Source organism: Perca fluviatilis, chromosome 2 (genome assembly GCF_010015445.1).
Source record: "Perca fluviatilis chromosome 2, GENO_Pfluv_1.0, whole genome shotgun sequence".
In the NCBI taxonomy this organism is placed as follows: Eukaryota; Metazoa; Chordata; class Actinopteri; order Perciformes; family Percidae; genus Perca; species Perca fluviatilis.
The window spans coordinates 47118135-47134743 of record NC_053113.1 but is presented as its reverse complement, the minus strand read 5'-3'; the positions used below and the strand labels follow the sequence as shown (position 1 = coordinate 47134743).

General features: G+C 42.7%; 1 protein-coding gene across 1 annotated transcript; it reads left to right on the top strand.

Annotated features, from left to right (window-relative positions):
• The first annotated feature begins 42 nt into the window (after window positions 1-42).
• Window positions 43-16347, top strand: exosc5 (exosome component 5). The gene is made up of 6 exons (XM_039824258.1): window positions 43-193; window positions 6580-6693; window positions 8083-8204; window positions 8550-8690; window positions 10441-10530; window positions 16147-16347. The coding sequence occupies exons 1-6, from the start codon at window positions 94-96 to the stop codon at window positions 16240-16242; spliced, it is 663 nt and encodes a 220-aa protein (XP_039680192.1). The 5' UTR covers window positions 43-93; the 3' UTR covers window positions 16243-16347.
• Window positions 16348-16609: the final 262 nt, after the last annotated feature.

The window sequence follows — 16609 nt, the reverse complement described above, 5'->3', positions numbered from 1 at the left end:
GCCTCTTCTTATGTCATCAGGAAGGGCCCTAAGTAGGAAAACAGATTGCGTCACTTGCCAGCGACATAGTAATCTCGCAGCGCAGTAGGCAGCATGATGGAAGTGTGCGGCTCTTCAAATGTCACTCTGAGAGAGTTTGGCAGTGAACAGAGCCTACTGTCTCGACCCGACGGTTCAGCTTCCTTCATACAAGGTAACGACTCAGAAACAGGACTCCGAGCCGCTCGGTGTTCCGGCTGTAAAAGGCAGCAGCTAGCAGCCGGACTCTGGCTGTTGTTAGCATGCTTAATGACGAACGGCGTCAGGCAAAGCAGAAGTAGCATGTGTGCACTCAAGTCAGAAGATTGTGTAACGTTAGTTTACTGTAGTTCAACACTTATTCAACCCTATATTGGTTGAGGCTGAGTAATTTTATCGATTCTGCGATATAAATCGATATCCCCCCCCCCCCCAAGAAAGTATCGATTTTTAAGCCGCGAGTATCGATACATAAGTCCCATTCAAATCCCCCGTGTTTACCCCATTGACAAATGGGTTTACCCTCGTTCACGTTGCAGGAAGAGCGATTTGGTCAGCCAGCCGCTAGTGTCGCTGTAGAGCAGCCAACGTCAACTGGCGGCCCGCCGCCAAAGCTTTTAGTCTGGCCCGCAGAATAATCATGAATTCACAAAATGTAAAGAGGAGAAATTTGTGCTGTTATTTATCATTTCAAGCATTTAGAGCAAAAACCCAGCCCCCTGTATTTACATCCCTATTCACATGCCGGGATTCTGTACAGCGATGCCCGAGCTCCACACACACAGCTGAGCCGAGAGGTGTGTGCGTTAAAACACGCAGCACCTGACTGGGAACGATACAGAGTTACCAACGGCCGCTGGGGCAGATGAACTCTTTTCTGTAAATAGGTTACAATTAAACCTTCGTGAGTAGAAAGTCAATACTAATCAATGCACTCCCCTGTGTAGACCGGCATCAACATGTAGAAAGCGATATTTCAATCTGCTCAGTCCACCGCGCTGTTTTACGCAAACACAGCTCTACTCTGCAAATAGCAAATTTTTACAAACAGTCTGTAGTCTAACTGTTTATCTTAGGTTGCCGGTGTTGTGCCGAAAAAAGACTGCCTGCCGAAATACGACTGCACGCCGCTAGAGGGCAATGTTGGTCAGTCTAAATAGTTATGTGCACCAATATTAACCGGCAGGCAGTCTTTTTTCGGCACAACACCGGGAATCTGGAAATTTTGACAAATTCTTGTAAACCTCACTGCTGGCTGAACAAAGCAAACTCTCCGCTAGAGCGGACAATCTGGAGCTACTTAATATGCACGTGAATGACGCGATCGTTATGTTCGAGTGATGATGATGATGCTGGTTGTATTATTTTGCAACAACATCGTTTCATTGCAAATGAGGCATACATGACGAGTGCATAGCCTGCTTATCAGTCCATTCATCTTTAAAGGGGTGATAGAATGCAAAACCGATTTTACCCTGTCATAGTTGAATGAGGACAGTTCGGTGGGTAAATAGGACATACATAGAAGCTCAAAATCCCATTGACACCCCTTTACTATGAAAATCTCATATTTTGAAACTGCCGCTGAAAACGGGCGAATCTCAACAAAGCTAGTTGCTTACGTAAGCATCTCAAAATCCGGAACCTTTGTCAGCCCATGGGTGTATTAAGAGAACGGTCACGCCCCAACATTTACATAGGCTACACAACTGACCTGAGATCAGGTAGTCTTCTGAATCTAGCTAGGTCACGCAGATCTCTGCTATTCCATTACAAAATTCACTTCTGAAACTTTTTATGCGAACAATCAACCATGTAAAGCTCAAATATGGGCCGCTTTACGAAAATGGATGGCTAATTGCAAATTTTGTCCGACTGTGTGTCGGAGTTCAGCGGCCGGTGCTGCCTGGGTTGCTCCATCGCCGCCCTGCCTGTCCTCCGTCACAGACCCCGGCCTGCTGTGAGCTCGATTGAGCTCGGCCGGCGGCCCAGTGCTCAATACCCGCGGAAACTCACCCTTTCCTGGGTGACTGGAACTACCACACGCCCCTGCCCTGACAGAGCTCCAGGGCCTGCAGCTCGCTGTTCTCCCTCCCCTCTTCCTGCTACCGGCCAGCCGGTGAGTGACTGAGAGTGCGGTAAGCGAGCTTGTTATGCCCGCCATCTGTTACCGCAGCCCGCAGGTTCCAGTTAAACTTATAATGGTTATGTGTGTTGAGTTATTTAAACAAACAATCTGGGAAATAAGCGCCTCTTGTCCGCCGCGGTGAGCTGGAGTCCATCAATGAGAGCTAGCTAGCCTCCTCCTAAGGAGACCTATGGCTCTGACATTCACAAAAATACATTCAATTGAAATCCGAAATCGGACAAGTGTTAGCTAAGCTTTGTAAGACCTTGAGGAACCTGTAATATTCATGGCGTGACGAAATTCAAACTGTAAATATACTTTAGTAATGCCGAAAGTGTAGCTAGCTAGCTGCGATATTTCTCCATTGTAATGAATGGGACATATAGCAAGCAGCTGCTCGTCCTACAAAGACGCCTCGCGTTCATAAAAATGCCTTAAAATCAAATCGGACACAACGGTTAGCTTTATAAGACATTGGGGAATGATGTTATATAAGTGGCGTGACGAAATTCAAACCGTAAATATATTATAGTTATGCCGGCAGCTGGCCGCGGAGCCCCGTAGTGCAGTATCCACAAAGGGTGACTTTGCCCTGGGTATGGAGCCCAGCAGGCTGCCGCTTTTTCGTCAGACTGTGTGGAGCTCCTAAAGTCCGACACGTCTTACCAAATTTGCAATTAGCCATCAATTTTTGTAAAACGGCCCATATTTGAGATTTATATAGTTGATTTCTCGCATAAAAAAAGTCTCAGAAGTGAATTTGGTAATGAAACATTGCAGTGTCTGGAATATGAGATTCTGTGCGTTTCTAATGCGTGTGTATTGGGGATTCGCTCAACCAATCAGCGAGAGTCTCTAATGTCTGCGTATGGCAATTCGCTCAACCAATCAGCGCGCAGCTCATCTAAATATTCACGAGAATACCATATTTGGAAGAAAAGCTCTTGTTACAAATAGGGCCAAAACCCAGGGATGCATAAGGGCCAATAAAATATCAACCAGGCCATTTTCAGCCCCATTAGGAGGCCATAAGGAACAGTGTGAAATACCCTATATAATCATTCTATCACCCCTTTAAAGCTGGGCTTTTCCATGTCAACTTTTTGCTTCAGCCTCTTTGACAGTGACATGTTTACCTGACAACAGCCTTTCTTTCTGCAAGCCTTTTCCACCAATCAGGATGCTGCATACTACAATAATTTTTCCATAATCACAGACTTTAACCATCACTCCTCAGTGAACTGCCTCCTAGTCTGAGATCTTTTTCTAGTTAAAGAGCCAGTTATCATTATGGAGTGTCCATGTTTTTTAGGAGTTTGCTCACACTAATACATGTAAAATAAAAATAAAAAAATGTAGCATTAATTCAGTAAGAAAGTATTAGGTATAAATTCATTTTATTTTCTTTATTTGAAAGTCTGGCCGCCAGAGTGCTTAGAAAAATTCTGGAAAAAATGTAGTTGATGATCCCTGCTGTAGACTTTGTCCAGTCAGAGACATATATTGTGTAATTGATGTTTTCAGTTCAATTAATTAAATATAAGTAAATGGAACACTCACAAGATGTCACCAAAATCACTCTGTCCCCTTTAAATCTTTCAGAAAATGTTGTAAGTGTATCAAATTATATCGAATCGTATCGGTGGCTGAATATCGTGATATATATCGTATCGTGAGCTGAATTTCGTGTATCGTATCGTGAGATTGGTGTATCGCTACAGCCCTAATATTTGTCTAATGACTCCAAATGTGGCTTAACCTCAGCCAGATACAGTAGTCTTTATGACTTACCATCTGTGTGTGTGTGTGTGTGTGTGTGTGTGTGTGTGTGTGTGTGTGTGTGTGTGTGTGTGAGAACTCTGTTACAAGTAACTTCACGTTCAAAGTCGTGCATCTACTTAAATTACCAAAAGTAATCATTATGCAGAATGGCCCATTTTATGTTCATATATTACTGGATTAAAAGTATTGATGCATTAATGTGTAGGCTACATGACTTTAATGTTGCAGCTGGTAAAGGTGGAGCTAATGTTAATTAATTTGTATATTACTGGGTAGCTTAACCTATAATAATATATCATAATTTATTAGTTGGTTTATATTTTGTATAACTATGACTGGAGTTCACTTTGGTATTAAAGTGATGGTTCGGAGTAATTTCACCCTAGGGTCCTTTGCACCATGACCTCGAGCCAAACACTCACCTAGAAGCTTTTTTCAGCTGGGTCGAACATTGGGAGAGTTAGCGTAGAGTAGCGTTATCAGCTGAATAGCTTAGCGCAGAGGCTAATGGATCCGCGTTTGTATCTCGTAAATTACCCCACTAATAATGCCCGAAATGATACCAAACGTCTACAATTAGTACAAATAAGTTACGTATTATGGATTGGAAAGTTTGTAAGTACACCAGAAGTTTATGTAATAATTGCCTGCGCTGGCTTCTGCTCTCTGCTGTTGTTATTAGCTGTTGGTGAGACTAGTGCTTAGGGCTGTCTACAAATTACAACACCGAAAGAGATGCAACAAAAATATTTTTTAATTTAACTTTTTTTTTTTTTAAGTAAGTGCTGTAGTATAACTAGCAGGAGACAAGTTATAATTGAGGTAAGTTTGGAGACATTACCTTATTTAATCATTAAATTAATAAATATTTTTGTTGTAACTCTTTTCGGTGTTGTAATTTGTAGACGGCCCTAAGCACTCGTCTAACTGCAGGTAGCAGCAGCAGCAGCAGAGAGCAGAAGCCAGCAGGCAAGTGTTCATAAACTTCTGGTGTACTTACAAACTTTCAAATCCATCGTTTTATGAGTGCATAACCTATTTGTACTACTGTAGACGTTTGGTATCATTTCGGGCATTATTAGTGGGTAAAAGTAATGACACCTTGATCCATTAGCCCCTGCACTAAGCTATTCAGCTGATAACGCTACTCTACGCTAACTTTCCCAATGTTCGACCCAGGTGAAAAAAGCTTCTGGGGGGGTGTTTGGCTCGAGGTCATGGTGCAAAGGACCCTAGGGTGAAATTACTCCGAACCATCACTTTAAAAGCAGTAGAGGAAAATGTCCTAAAAGGTGGTTTCAGTTCATCTTATCTGGAATATTTTGTAAAACCCTTGGCTTTCAATGTTAACTTGTTTTTAAATGTTTAAATCACAGAAGATAGAAAGCAAATAACACATGGGCAATGCATGCACAGAACAGCCAATAGAACGCTCTTTCTCTCGCTGACATGACCTGTGATTAGCCTAATGCTGCGTTCATGCCACCTCGGAATAACAGGCACCGCCCATCTGGTTACGTTGTTTTTCCGACTGGTAGCGTTCACATGGTCGGGATGCGCGTTCTTCTTCTTCTGTTATATTGGCGTTTGGCATAACAACTTTTTGCATGACTGCCACCAACGGTTGGCCGTAGCCGAGAGCATCAGGTGTGTGAAAACATGGAGGCCACAATAACAAAATATTTTCTGCTGTTTTGTTATGCAAGCATCCAAACAGCACATCACCAGGTGTTGGTTTGTGTTATCTGCAGGACAACCAACGGGAAAAGACACGGATAATGTGTGTTTTTTTTTTTTTTTTTTTTTTATATACATAGGCCTATTTATGAATAATTTTAAACATGTCTGTGTATGTTTCTTGGCAGAGGCGTTCGTCCACAATAAACAGTTTATTGTCATTGAAATATGTTCAGTGAACCAAAGTGGCCTCCATCAAACGTCAGTTGTCAACAACGCGTCACCAACTGGGAAACTCGGTTAGCAAAATCCAGCCCGAGTTTCCCTCCTCTGATTCCCACAGGACGTTACGTGAATGGTGACGTTTTCACTCGGAAAAACGTTTCTCTGATGTCCATGAACGCACGGTAAGTCTCCTGTCACGGCTAGAATTTTGAGAGCCTGAAAACAGCCAAGAGTGGGTGCAGAAGTCTCGTTTTCTCTCAGTCCACTTGAATTACAATATATCTGTCCAATCTGAGTTTTCTGTCGCACGACTAAAACAACTTTTGAACGTACACACATTCCACCAAAACAAGTTCCTTCCCGAGGCTATTTTTGCAGAGGCACTGTGGCTCCGTCCGGCGCTTAGCACCGCCCAAGACGATTGTGATTGGTTTAAAAAAATGCCAATACACCAGAGCGTGTTTTTCTTCCATCCCGGAATGCTGTGTGGACTAGCCAGACCCTCCTCCGCAGCACTGTAGAGGAAGGTCTGGCAACGCGAGACTATTTCCTCAGTGGCAGGCCTTTTCAGCGCAATAAACAGTGAAAAGTTTCCGCTGTTCTGTGCTTTTCTCCCTTCTAAATTATTATTTGTTACCGTCTATAATAATGGTGTTTTTAAGTTGCGCTCACGACAAACTATAATTTCCCCATCTGGATCAATGATGTATGTCCAGGTGCATAACGCTGTCTTTTGTTGTCATGTGAAGGAGACACAAGTGTGTTGGCTGCAGCGTACGGACCAGCGGAGGTCAAAGTCAGTAAAGAAATCTATGACCGGGCAACACTGGAGGTGTTGATACAGCCCAAAGTGGGACTGCCAGGTAAGTGATTATCTCTCATTATCAGCTTTTATTGGATGTGTTTATTGGGACTCCAATGCAGCGATCATTTATTCTTTACTGTTCTAGCATTTTGTAGCCTTGTTAAAGAAGTACTTTTGACGCGTACAATATTTATTTGGCACCTGACATGTAGAACTTTTCTTTTGATGTAATGGTGCAAACATGAACTATTTAATGTCCAGTTTGATTATAGACCTTTTTCACGGCAGACATGTTGACATGTCATAGTAGGAAAAGCACAGGTGTATTCAAAACCATTACTGATGGCTGCATTCCACTTAGGAGAGGTCCTGGTATTGTGCATGCTGACTCACTGAAATATCTTACTGGGACACTTCATGGAACTGAGCCATTGTTAAGGTTATCAGTTTCAGCTGTGCTTCTCCTACTATGACAAGTCAAAATGGGCTCGTTCGAGATGAGGTCTGTGCAGAATCGGTCACCAGCGATCGCCGCCCAAGGCATGCCGGTTAGATTTGTGTCCGACTTGATCCCGACTTGCTCTGACGTCATGCACACGTGGGCAACGATAACCTCACAAGATCAAGGCGGCCGCAGTTCTGAGACTCGGGCAGCGCGGTTGCTTTTCACCGACTGCAAGACCCAGGGCATGCTGGGAAACGCCGGCCTCTCAGCTGATCAAACAGCTGATTGGTTCAGAATCGACTCAACATGATGACGTTTTATATAAACTTTTTATTGATTTTGAATTGGAGGGATTTTAACTGCTATTTGTCTGATTTAAAGGCTTATTCTGTACAGAACGTGTTGTGTGGCTGATAGTTATGTTTAGAAGTCAGAGACAAAATCTGTTCAGATTACGGATCATCTACAGTGTGTTGTTAATTAAAATCAGCAACAGATCGCACGTAGAGCATTTTGAGAGCTACTCTGTCATAATAAAAACAACTGGAGACTGTGTACAAGCTGATATATGGGTCTGATCACATTTTATTAAATCTGAATCGGACCACAGTGTTTCTGTGACTTCCTGTTCAGCCTGAAGGCTGCTGGAATCAGCTGGAAACTGTCCGACTTGACAGCGGATTTTTGTCACCGCCCCCGGTGAATGTCTGCTGTGGTAAAGGTCCATTTCACCCATAATAAGTTGAATGCTGTAGTTATAAAGCATGTGTATAATATACATGAAAACATGCTATGCAGGTCAGAAAGAATTGTTTCTACAAGCTTCTTGATGGGAAAACAACAGGTTTTCCCACTTTGGGCTTTTAGGAGGCTAGTAGTTGTTCATTTTACAGCTGTTCCAATTTTACTGTGCAAAAGCTGCCATACCACAACACACCACAAGGTGGAATGAGTGTGCCAGTTTGTTTCCAGTCTGACCCCAACATTTCTTTATTTTCCCAGGCGTAAGGGAGCGAGCGCAAGAGCAATGTGTGCGGGAAACCTGTGAGGCATCTCTGCTCTTGTCCCTTCACCCTCGCTCCTCCCTCACTCTCATTCTTCAGCTGATACATGATGACGGCTCAGTATCCTTCACTAAATGTAGACTTTTATCCTTTTTAAGAAACATAATTATTTTTTATTCATTGTTGGAGCACACTACACACACAGGCCTAAAACACACACACACATGCTCAGGTCCTATACATGCACTAATGGAGAGATGTCAGAGGGAGGGGACTGCGACTGCTGGACAGGCGCCCCGAGCAGTTGGGGGGGGGGGTCGGTGACTTGCTTAAGAGCACCTTGGCAGTGTCCAGGAGGTGAACTGGCATCTCTTCAGCTACCATTCCACACTCCGTAATTTGGTCCACACAGGGACTTTTTAAAAATGTATACTTTTTGAATGTTGTTCCTGACCGGTTCCTCAGCTCCTGTCCTGCTTTTTGAACGCTGCCTGTGTGGCTCTGATGGACGCGGGCCTGCCCATGAGTCGCCTGTTCTGCGGGGTGACCTGTGCCATCGACGCAGACGGTCAAATTATCACAGACCCCACCGCAGCTCAGGAAAAGGTACGTCCGAGGCTTGTGTTTGCGTCTTGATGTCAAGGTGCATCAGTCTGTTTTTAGTCGTAGCCTAGAGATTATTGATGCAGTTGTGAAAGCTGGCAACCTTTTAAAGCTAAGGAAATGGCATCAGCATCAGAGCCGTACTCTGAGGGTGAGTTTGTGAAGACACGCTGAAGGCTGCAGTGTGCCGTGACAAGCGACTGGCTTCTGCCAACATCAGCCTGACGAGGTGTTCTGTGCAGTGGTGGAATGTAACTAAGTGTGGTTGTAGAACCCTCCTCAGGAACTACAGTTACATAAATCGATTCCTTTTGTAGCAGTGGTGGAAGGTTACTAAGTACATTTACTCAAGGGCTGTACTTAAGTACTTGTACTGTTCTTGAGTCTTTTCTTTTCATGCCACTTTCTACTTCTACTGCGCTACATTTCAGAGAGAAATATTCTACTTTTTACTCCACTACATTCATCTGTTACAGCTTTAGTTACTTTGCCAGACCATCCACACGCTGCCGGGCGGAGGAGGGTCTGGCTAGTCCACACAACATTCCGGGATGGGAGAAAAACGTGCTCTGGTTTATTGGCATTTCTTTAAACCAATCCCAATCGTCTTGAGCAGTGCTAAGCGCCGCGCTGCAAAATAGTCGTGCGAGACAGATAGTCTAGCTAGCTGTCTGGATTTACCCTGCAGAGATCTGAGGAGCAGTTAACCATAGTCCTCATAAATCCACCGCAGTTTAGAACGCAAACACAAAGAAAGAGGAAGGTAACTGGACATCAACGAAAAGACATGCATCCGGTGGAATTTCCTGTAGCACCGGAGCAATCCCGGTGGAACGTCGAGGATATAGACTACTAGCTACTTTCTACATTAAGATTTGTGCACACACAACACACGTATTTTATAAAATCAGATTTTTATGAGTTTTACTATAAATGAAACAATATAAGGGCCTACAAGTCCAGCTGAAATGATTAGACCATTAAACACACAACTGTTTGATCCTTTTCACTTTCTACAGTGGGATGATTTATCTGCATTGAGTCCTTTTACTTTGAATACTTTTAAGTACATTTTCCTGATGATACTGACAGACTTTTACTTAAGTAAGATTTTCAATGCAGAACTTTCACTTAGTATTTCATGAGTATTTTTACAGTGTGGTATTAGTACTTTTACTTAAGTAGTAAAGGATCTGAATACTTCTTCCACCACTGACTCTGTGGCAGATAGGATTTTGCACCCTGCTGGAGTGGGTGTACTGGTTCGGCCCACTTGAGATCCCATTGGGCTGTGTGTGGCCCATGAACTAAAATGAGTTTGATAGCCTTCTCACTCACGGCCAGTCTACTCCAAGCCCATTTCCGCATGAAAAGGGCTTTAAAGTAATACTAAAAAACTGTGGATTTAACTCTGTCTAAACCTTGCATTACTCCACTGTGTGCTACATGTGAAGAGACACGTGGAGTCCATGTAGAAGTCTACCTGAAATGGAGTCAGATGAGGCAGATTCAGGGGAAGTTGGCCACACCAATAAATGTACCAACATTGACACTTTAATGCATCATAACAGAATGACTCGTGGAATACAGCGAGCATGACGGATTGGTGACCTGTAACTGAATTAGTCACTTTGTGGGAATGTGTTTGTATGACTTAACTTTTGCAACAACTGTGGTGCATGTCCTCTCAGTAAAGTCAGCACTGTTGTGACGCGCACTCAATGTGTTAACTTGTGTTCTCATCGGTTTCCAGGAAAGTCGAGCGTTGATGACCTTTGCCATTGACGCCACAGAACGCCGAGTGATGATGTCATCAACCAGAGGATCATTTTCCGTTCACGAGGTCTGTAAATGAAGGAGCAAATGTACAACGTTGTCAAATATAGGCTAGGGCTGGGCAAAATGGACAAAAAATCATATCTCAGTATTTTTCATCTGAATGGCGTTTCACAATATATGTATCTCTGTATTATTATTTTTTTTACAAAGTGGGCTAAATGTTCAGTTGTTCAGCCAAAGCCACATGTGAGATGTCACACGCACTTTTATTAAAACAGACTGTAATCAAAATAAAATGCAAAGACAGGGTTTTCTTTTGAAAATAGGTTTGAAAATATACAGCTGCAGTACATCTAACCTCTAAACTAAATAGCCTATATTAAAAAAAAAAAGCCCTATCTCTCAGACAGATCCTGTAGCTGTTTTCAACAACAATAACAGACTTGATTCAAAGAGCGACAGAGGAAGTCCGATGGTCTGAAGTGTATGATACAACAGCTCTCTTTGATCATGCAGCCCATTGTTACAGTACAATCCTCTGGTTTATCCACTGGAGTCTCTACTCACTGAGTGACGGCCGACTTATTATGAACGTGTCCAGCGCGAGTTGAATGCGCTTCGTCATTCAAATTTTTACAGCAAAGTACAGAAACATGACTGACGAAAACCCTCTACAGCTGCTTTCTACGAGTACAACTTAAGTCATAATAAGAAATGCTGCTGTCGTCTCCCACAAAGTCAGGAAGTGGCTCCCAAGATTTTTCTCGTGAGAATGTCAGCAGTATTATGACTTCCATCACGCAAACCGTTTAATATTAACAGAGAAAAAAGAAGAGTTTTTTTTTTCTAACAGTGTTCCACTTGCTCCGGACGCGTGTATTTTCCATCACCTTCCTCTTTCTTTGTGTTGGCGTTCTAAACTGCGGTGGATTTGTGAGGACTATGGTTACCTGCTCCTCAGATCTCTGCAGGGGAAATCCAGACAGCTAGCTAGACTATCTGTCCAATCTGAGTTTTCTGTTGCAAGACTATTTTGCAGCGGCTCTGTGCGGAGTTTAGCACCGCCCATGACGATCGCAATTGGTTTAAAGAAATGCCAATAAACCAGAGCACGTTTTCCTCCCATCCCAGAATGCTGTGTGGAGTAGCCAGGCCCTCCTCCAGCGCGAGGGTCTGGTAAAGCGAGACTACGTGTATGTAATGTATGTATCGTCGTTGCGCTGCATTTTTATAAACTACGATCTGGCCATGGGGGTCACATCTCTAGCCCGGGTCCAGCAGGCGCCGTCTCACACACTATTACTTCTAGAACTGAAGATATTCGCATCCAGTAACTGTTGTGTTCCGTTTTCGTGTGAGAGGAGAGATGCACACAGACTTTACAGAAGAAATGGGTCACGTAACGCAACATTAAAACTAAACTAAAACTGTATCTGAAGTCTCTTTCCTGAAATTCAGCCTTGGTGCAGAATTACAGCCACTAGAGCCAGTCCCACAATGAGCTTTCCTTAGTATGTGCCATTTCTGTGTCTGTAGCTATTGAGGAGGAGAGAGGGAGGACCAGTGTTGTATAAAGTACTAGAAAGCAATACTTGAGTACAAGTATCATACTAGAAAAAGACTTTGGTAGAAGTGAAAGTTACCTTTTAGAATATTACTTAAGTAAAAGTCTTAAAGTATCTGATATATACTGTACTTAAGTATCAAAAGTAATTTTCTGATATTTAATGTACTTAAAGGGGTGATAGAATGATTATATAGGGTATTTCACACTGTCCCTTATGGTCTCCTAATGGGGTATGTAACATTGGTTGGGCTGAAAATGGCCTGGTTGATATTTTATTGGCCCTTATGCATCCCTGTGTTTTGGCCCTATTTGTAACAAGAGCTTTTCTTCCAAATATGGTATGGTCATGAATATTTAGATGAGCTGGCGCTGCGGATTGGTTGAGCGACTTGCCATACGCCCGACATTAGAGACACGCTCGATTGGTTGAGCGAATCCCCAATACACATACATTAGAGGCGACAGAATCTCATATTCCAGACACTGCAATGTTTCATTACCAAATTCACTTCTGAGACTTTTTAAGCGAGAAATCAACTATATAAAGCTGAAATATGGGCCGTTTTACAAAAATTGATGGCTAATTGCAAATTTGGTAAGACGTGTCGGACTTTAGGAGCTCCACACAGTCTGACGAAAGCGGCAGCCTGCTGGGCCTCCATACCCAGCGCAAAGTCACCCTTTGTGGATACTGCATTACGGGGCTCCGCGGCCAGCTGCCGGCATAACTAATATATTTACGGTTTGAAATGTTACGACGCCACTTATATAACATCATTCCCCAATGTCTTATAAAGCTAACCGTTGTGTCCGATTTGATTTTAAGGCATTTTTATGAACGCGAGGCGTCTTTGTAGGACCAGCAGCTGCTTGCTATATATCCCATTCATTACAATGGGGAAATATCGCAGCTTGCTCACTTTCGCATAACTAAAGTATATTTACAGTTTGAATTTCGTCACGCCATGAATATTACAGGTTCCTCAAGGTCTTACAAAGCTTAGCTAACACTTGTCCGATTTCGGATTTCAATTGAATGTATTTTTGTGAATGTCAGAGTTAGGAGGAGGCTAGCTAGCTCTCAATGAGACTCGCGGACAAGAGGCGTTTATTTCCCCGATTGTTTGTTTAAATAACTCAACACACATACCCATTATAAGATTAACTGGAACCTGCGGGCTGCGGTAAAAGATTGCGGGCGTAACAAGCTCGCTGACACTGCGGTCAGGGCGGCGATGTAGCAACCCAGGCAGCACCAACACCGGCACTAAACTCTGACACACAGTCGGAGAAAATTTGCAACTAGCCATCCATTTTCGTAAAGCGGCCCATATTTGAGCTTTATATGGTTGATTTTCTCGCATAAAACAGTTTCAGAAGTGAATTTTGTAATGGAATAGCAGAGATCTGCGTGACCTAGCTAGATTCAGAAGACTACCTGATCTCAGGTCAGTTGTGTAGCCTATGTAAATGTTGGGGCGTGACTGTTCTCTTAATACACCCATGGGCTGACAAAGGTTCCGGTTTTTGGGAGGTTGACGTCAACTTCCAGCTTTGTTGAGATTCGCCCGTTTTCAGCGGCAGTTTCAAAATATGAGATTTTCATAGTAAAGGGGTGTCAATGGGATTTTGAGCTTCTATGTATGTCCCATTTACCCACCGAACTGTCGTTATTCAACTATGACAGGGTAAAATCGGTTTTGCATTCTATCACCCCTTTAAGTATTTGAAGTAAAAGTAAAAGTTTTTTTTTTTTTAAAAGCAAGCGGTTAGAACTTTTATTGTGGCTTTCTTATAGTAAAGCATAAAGCATATTCAGGGTTCCCATATCTTCTTAATCTCACTCATCAAATCAAAATCACATTCTTTTCTAGGACTTTTCAGGCACAATTATCTTAAGTTCAAAGAACAAACAGCAGATTTTTAGAGCTGACATCAATGTACAGAAACATTTCTTGCAACACAGGTGTATGACGTTATCTTCACCACTACCCTGTTCACCGAGTTCACCACTATCGTCGGGGTGGTCGCAGGGCTCAACATAAAAAAAAATCCCCACTGGCCCCCGGGGCCAGTAGATCAGAGTTTTGCTGGCCCCTTCTACATTTTTACTGGCCCTGAAAGAAATATCATAGGTATGATTGGAAAAGGATAAAAAAGCAGGAAAATATACGCTGCACCTATGCTTTAGAAAATGGTTCTAACCAGCTAGCCACTGCCACTGGATGTTGTGCCATTAGCAGCAAAGCTAGACCAGGGGTCATCAACTACATTTTTCCAAGGGCCAGAATTTTTTTAAGCAGGCACTCCAGGGGCCGGACTTTCAAATAATGAAAATAAAATTATACCTAATACACATCATCTTGTTTGATATTACTTACTAAATTAATGCTATATTTTTTACATTAGCAAGCAAACCCCTAAAAACATGGAAAATCCATAATGATAACTAGATAGGCTACTTAACTAGAAAATGATCTCCGATTAGTCCTGTATGCCTAATTTGAAATAAGACAATTCTGTTGCTAAATAATACAACCGGCAACATCGTCAAGAATGTAGAACGCTGCGTCATTCACGTGCATATTAAGTAGCCACGTGTATTTGTTTTGGTCTTATAATACATCCATACCGCTCCAGCGGAGAGGATGGCGCGTTGCGACAGCAGCTACGTTTACAAGAGTTTGTCCAAAGTTCAAGATTGGTTGCAAATTAAGACAAACAGTTAGACTACAAACTGACTTCTTTCATTTTAGCTCGTTTGTAAAGTCGCTATTTGCAGAGTAGAGCTTGGGGTACAGCCGGTGGACGAGAGTGGGCAGCGCGACTGAGATATGGTTTCTACGTGTTTCTGCCTGTAGAACAGGTAGGTGGGTTATTGATAAGTATTGACTCTTTAATTATGGAGGTTTTATTGTAGGCTACCTTCTTACAGTAACGAGTGTAGCGTTAGTTCATCTGCGCGCATCGGGGCGTAAATAATCCCGGTAACGTTTCCACTCAGTACATGTGCTGCGTGAAGTAACGCATAACACCAGTGACTGTGGCTGCAACCAGCCCGACATGCTTTATTCTGGCCCCGGGCCATCGGGCCATTGCTTATGTCGGCCGGGTCGGTCTACGATAACGGGAGGTCCTCCAGTAGGTGCTTCGTGCTTCCACGGCGGTTTAAGTTGTCGTCCTCCTCTTTTAGCAACAAACAAGCGTAATGAAATAGATGCGGCGGAGCGCGTAATGCAATCTAGGAGCAGTGATTCGCCAAACCTCCCTTATTGCAGTCACACACATTTCTTCTAATTTTATTTTTTAGTAACGAAGATGCTTAGTGGAAATATAACGGAGTAAAAGTATACATTTTATCTAGGAAATGTAGTGGAAATGTAGTGGAGTAAAAGTGAAAGTTGACATTAATTTAAATAGCGAAGTAAAGTACAGATACGTGAAATTTCTACTTAAGTACAGTAACGAAGTATTTGTACTCCGTTACATTACAACACTGGGGGGGGACAAGGTGGAGGGTGGGGGTGTGGCCTTGACCAACTGCCACTTTGCTCGTTTGAAAGCCATGATGTCTCTCTCTCATGGGTGGGCCAAATTCTCTGGGCGGGCAAAGCAGAGAAAGGGGAGGTAACCTTGCTCCTTATGACCTCATAAGGAGAAGATTCCTGATTGGTCCATCTGAGCTTTCATTTTCTCAAAGGCAGAGCAGGATACCCAGGGCTCGGTTTACACCTATCACCATTTCTAGTCACTGGGGGACCATAGGCAGGCTGGGGGAACTCATATTAATGTTAAAAAAACCTCATAAAGTGACATTTTCATGCCATGGGACCTTATGGACTATGCCATGGACTATATCGATATAACATATTGTGTAATGTCATATCTCGTTTGAAAATATATCAATATAAGGTCAAATATCGATGGATCGCCCAGCCCTAATTAGGGCTTGTGATCTTGTCTAATGTGTTTTCCAGATTTGTTGTTCCAGGAAAGTTGCCTTTTGTCGTCACTGTGCGAGCTCCGTCAGTGATCTGCTTCAGGTCGGGTGATGGGTGATGATTTTTGGTCTTTTATCTGAAGTCTTACATTTTAGTTTTTCTTCTCCTCCAGCTGCAGCAGTGTATAGCAGTCAGTCAGAAAGCATCAGAGAAGATCTTCCAGTTCTACAGAGACTCAGTCCGCCGGCGATACTCCAAAACCCTCTGAAGAAGCAGCTCTCCTTTTTTTTTTTTTTTTTTTTTTATTCACTTGTATTTTCTAAACGATGCATACAAATACTGATGTTTTAATAAAATGTGAAGTAACCACTTTGGGCTGCCTTTGCTTCAGTTCAGTTGTTGTGTGGTGAAGTGAGGTTTACATTTGGACATTTGTCAGAAGACCAGATTGAATGAGTCAAGTGAGGGTGCGAAATACAACGAGGAAAGATGAATGTCAAACAAGTGCATTTATTGGGATTCGTTGATTTTTTTTTTTTTTTCTTCTTCTTCTTTCAGTTTAATATTTACATCTAATACAAGAATGTGAACTGAATATCTCTTGGACTAATAAATCTCCTAAACCTTTTTAACCT

Excerpts from the sequence above, each read along its gene's own strand:
- exosc5 (XM_039824258.1), top strand. The coding sequence starts at position 94 with ATGATGGAAGTGTGCGGCTCTTCAAATGTCACTCTGAGAGAGTTTGGC. Across the intron at positions 194-6,579 it reads TTCAGCTTCCTTCATACAAG|GAGACACAAGTGTGTTGGCT; the intron begins GTAACGACTCAG and ends TGTCATGTGAAG. Across the intron at positions 8,205-8,549 it reads TGATACATGATGACGGCTCA|CTCCTGTCCTGCTTTTTGAA; the intron begins GTATCCTTCACT and ends CCGGTTCCTCAG.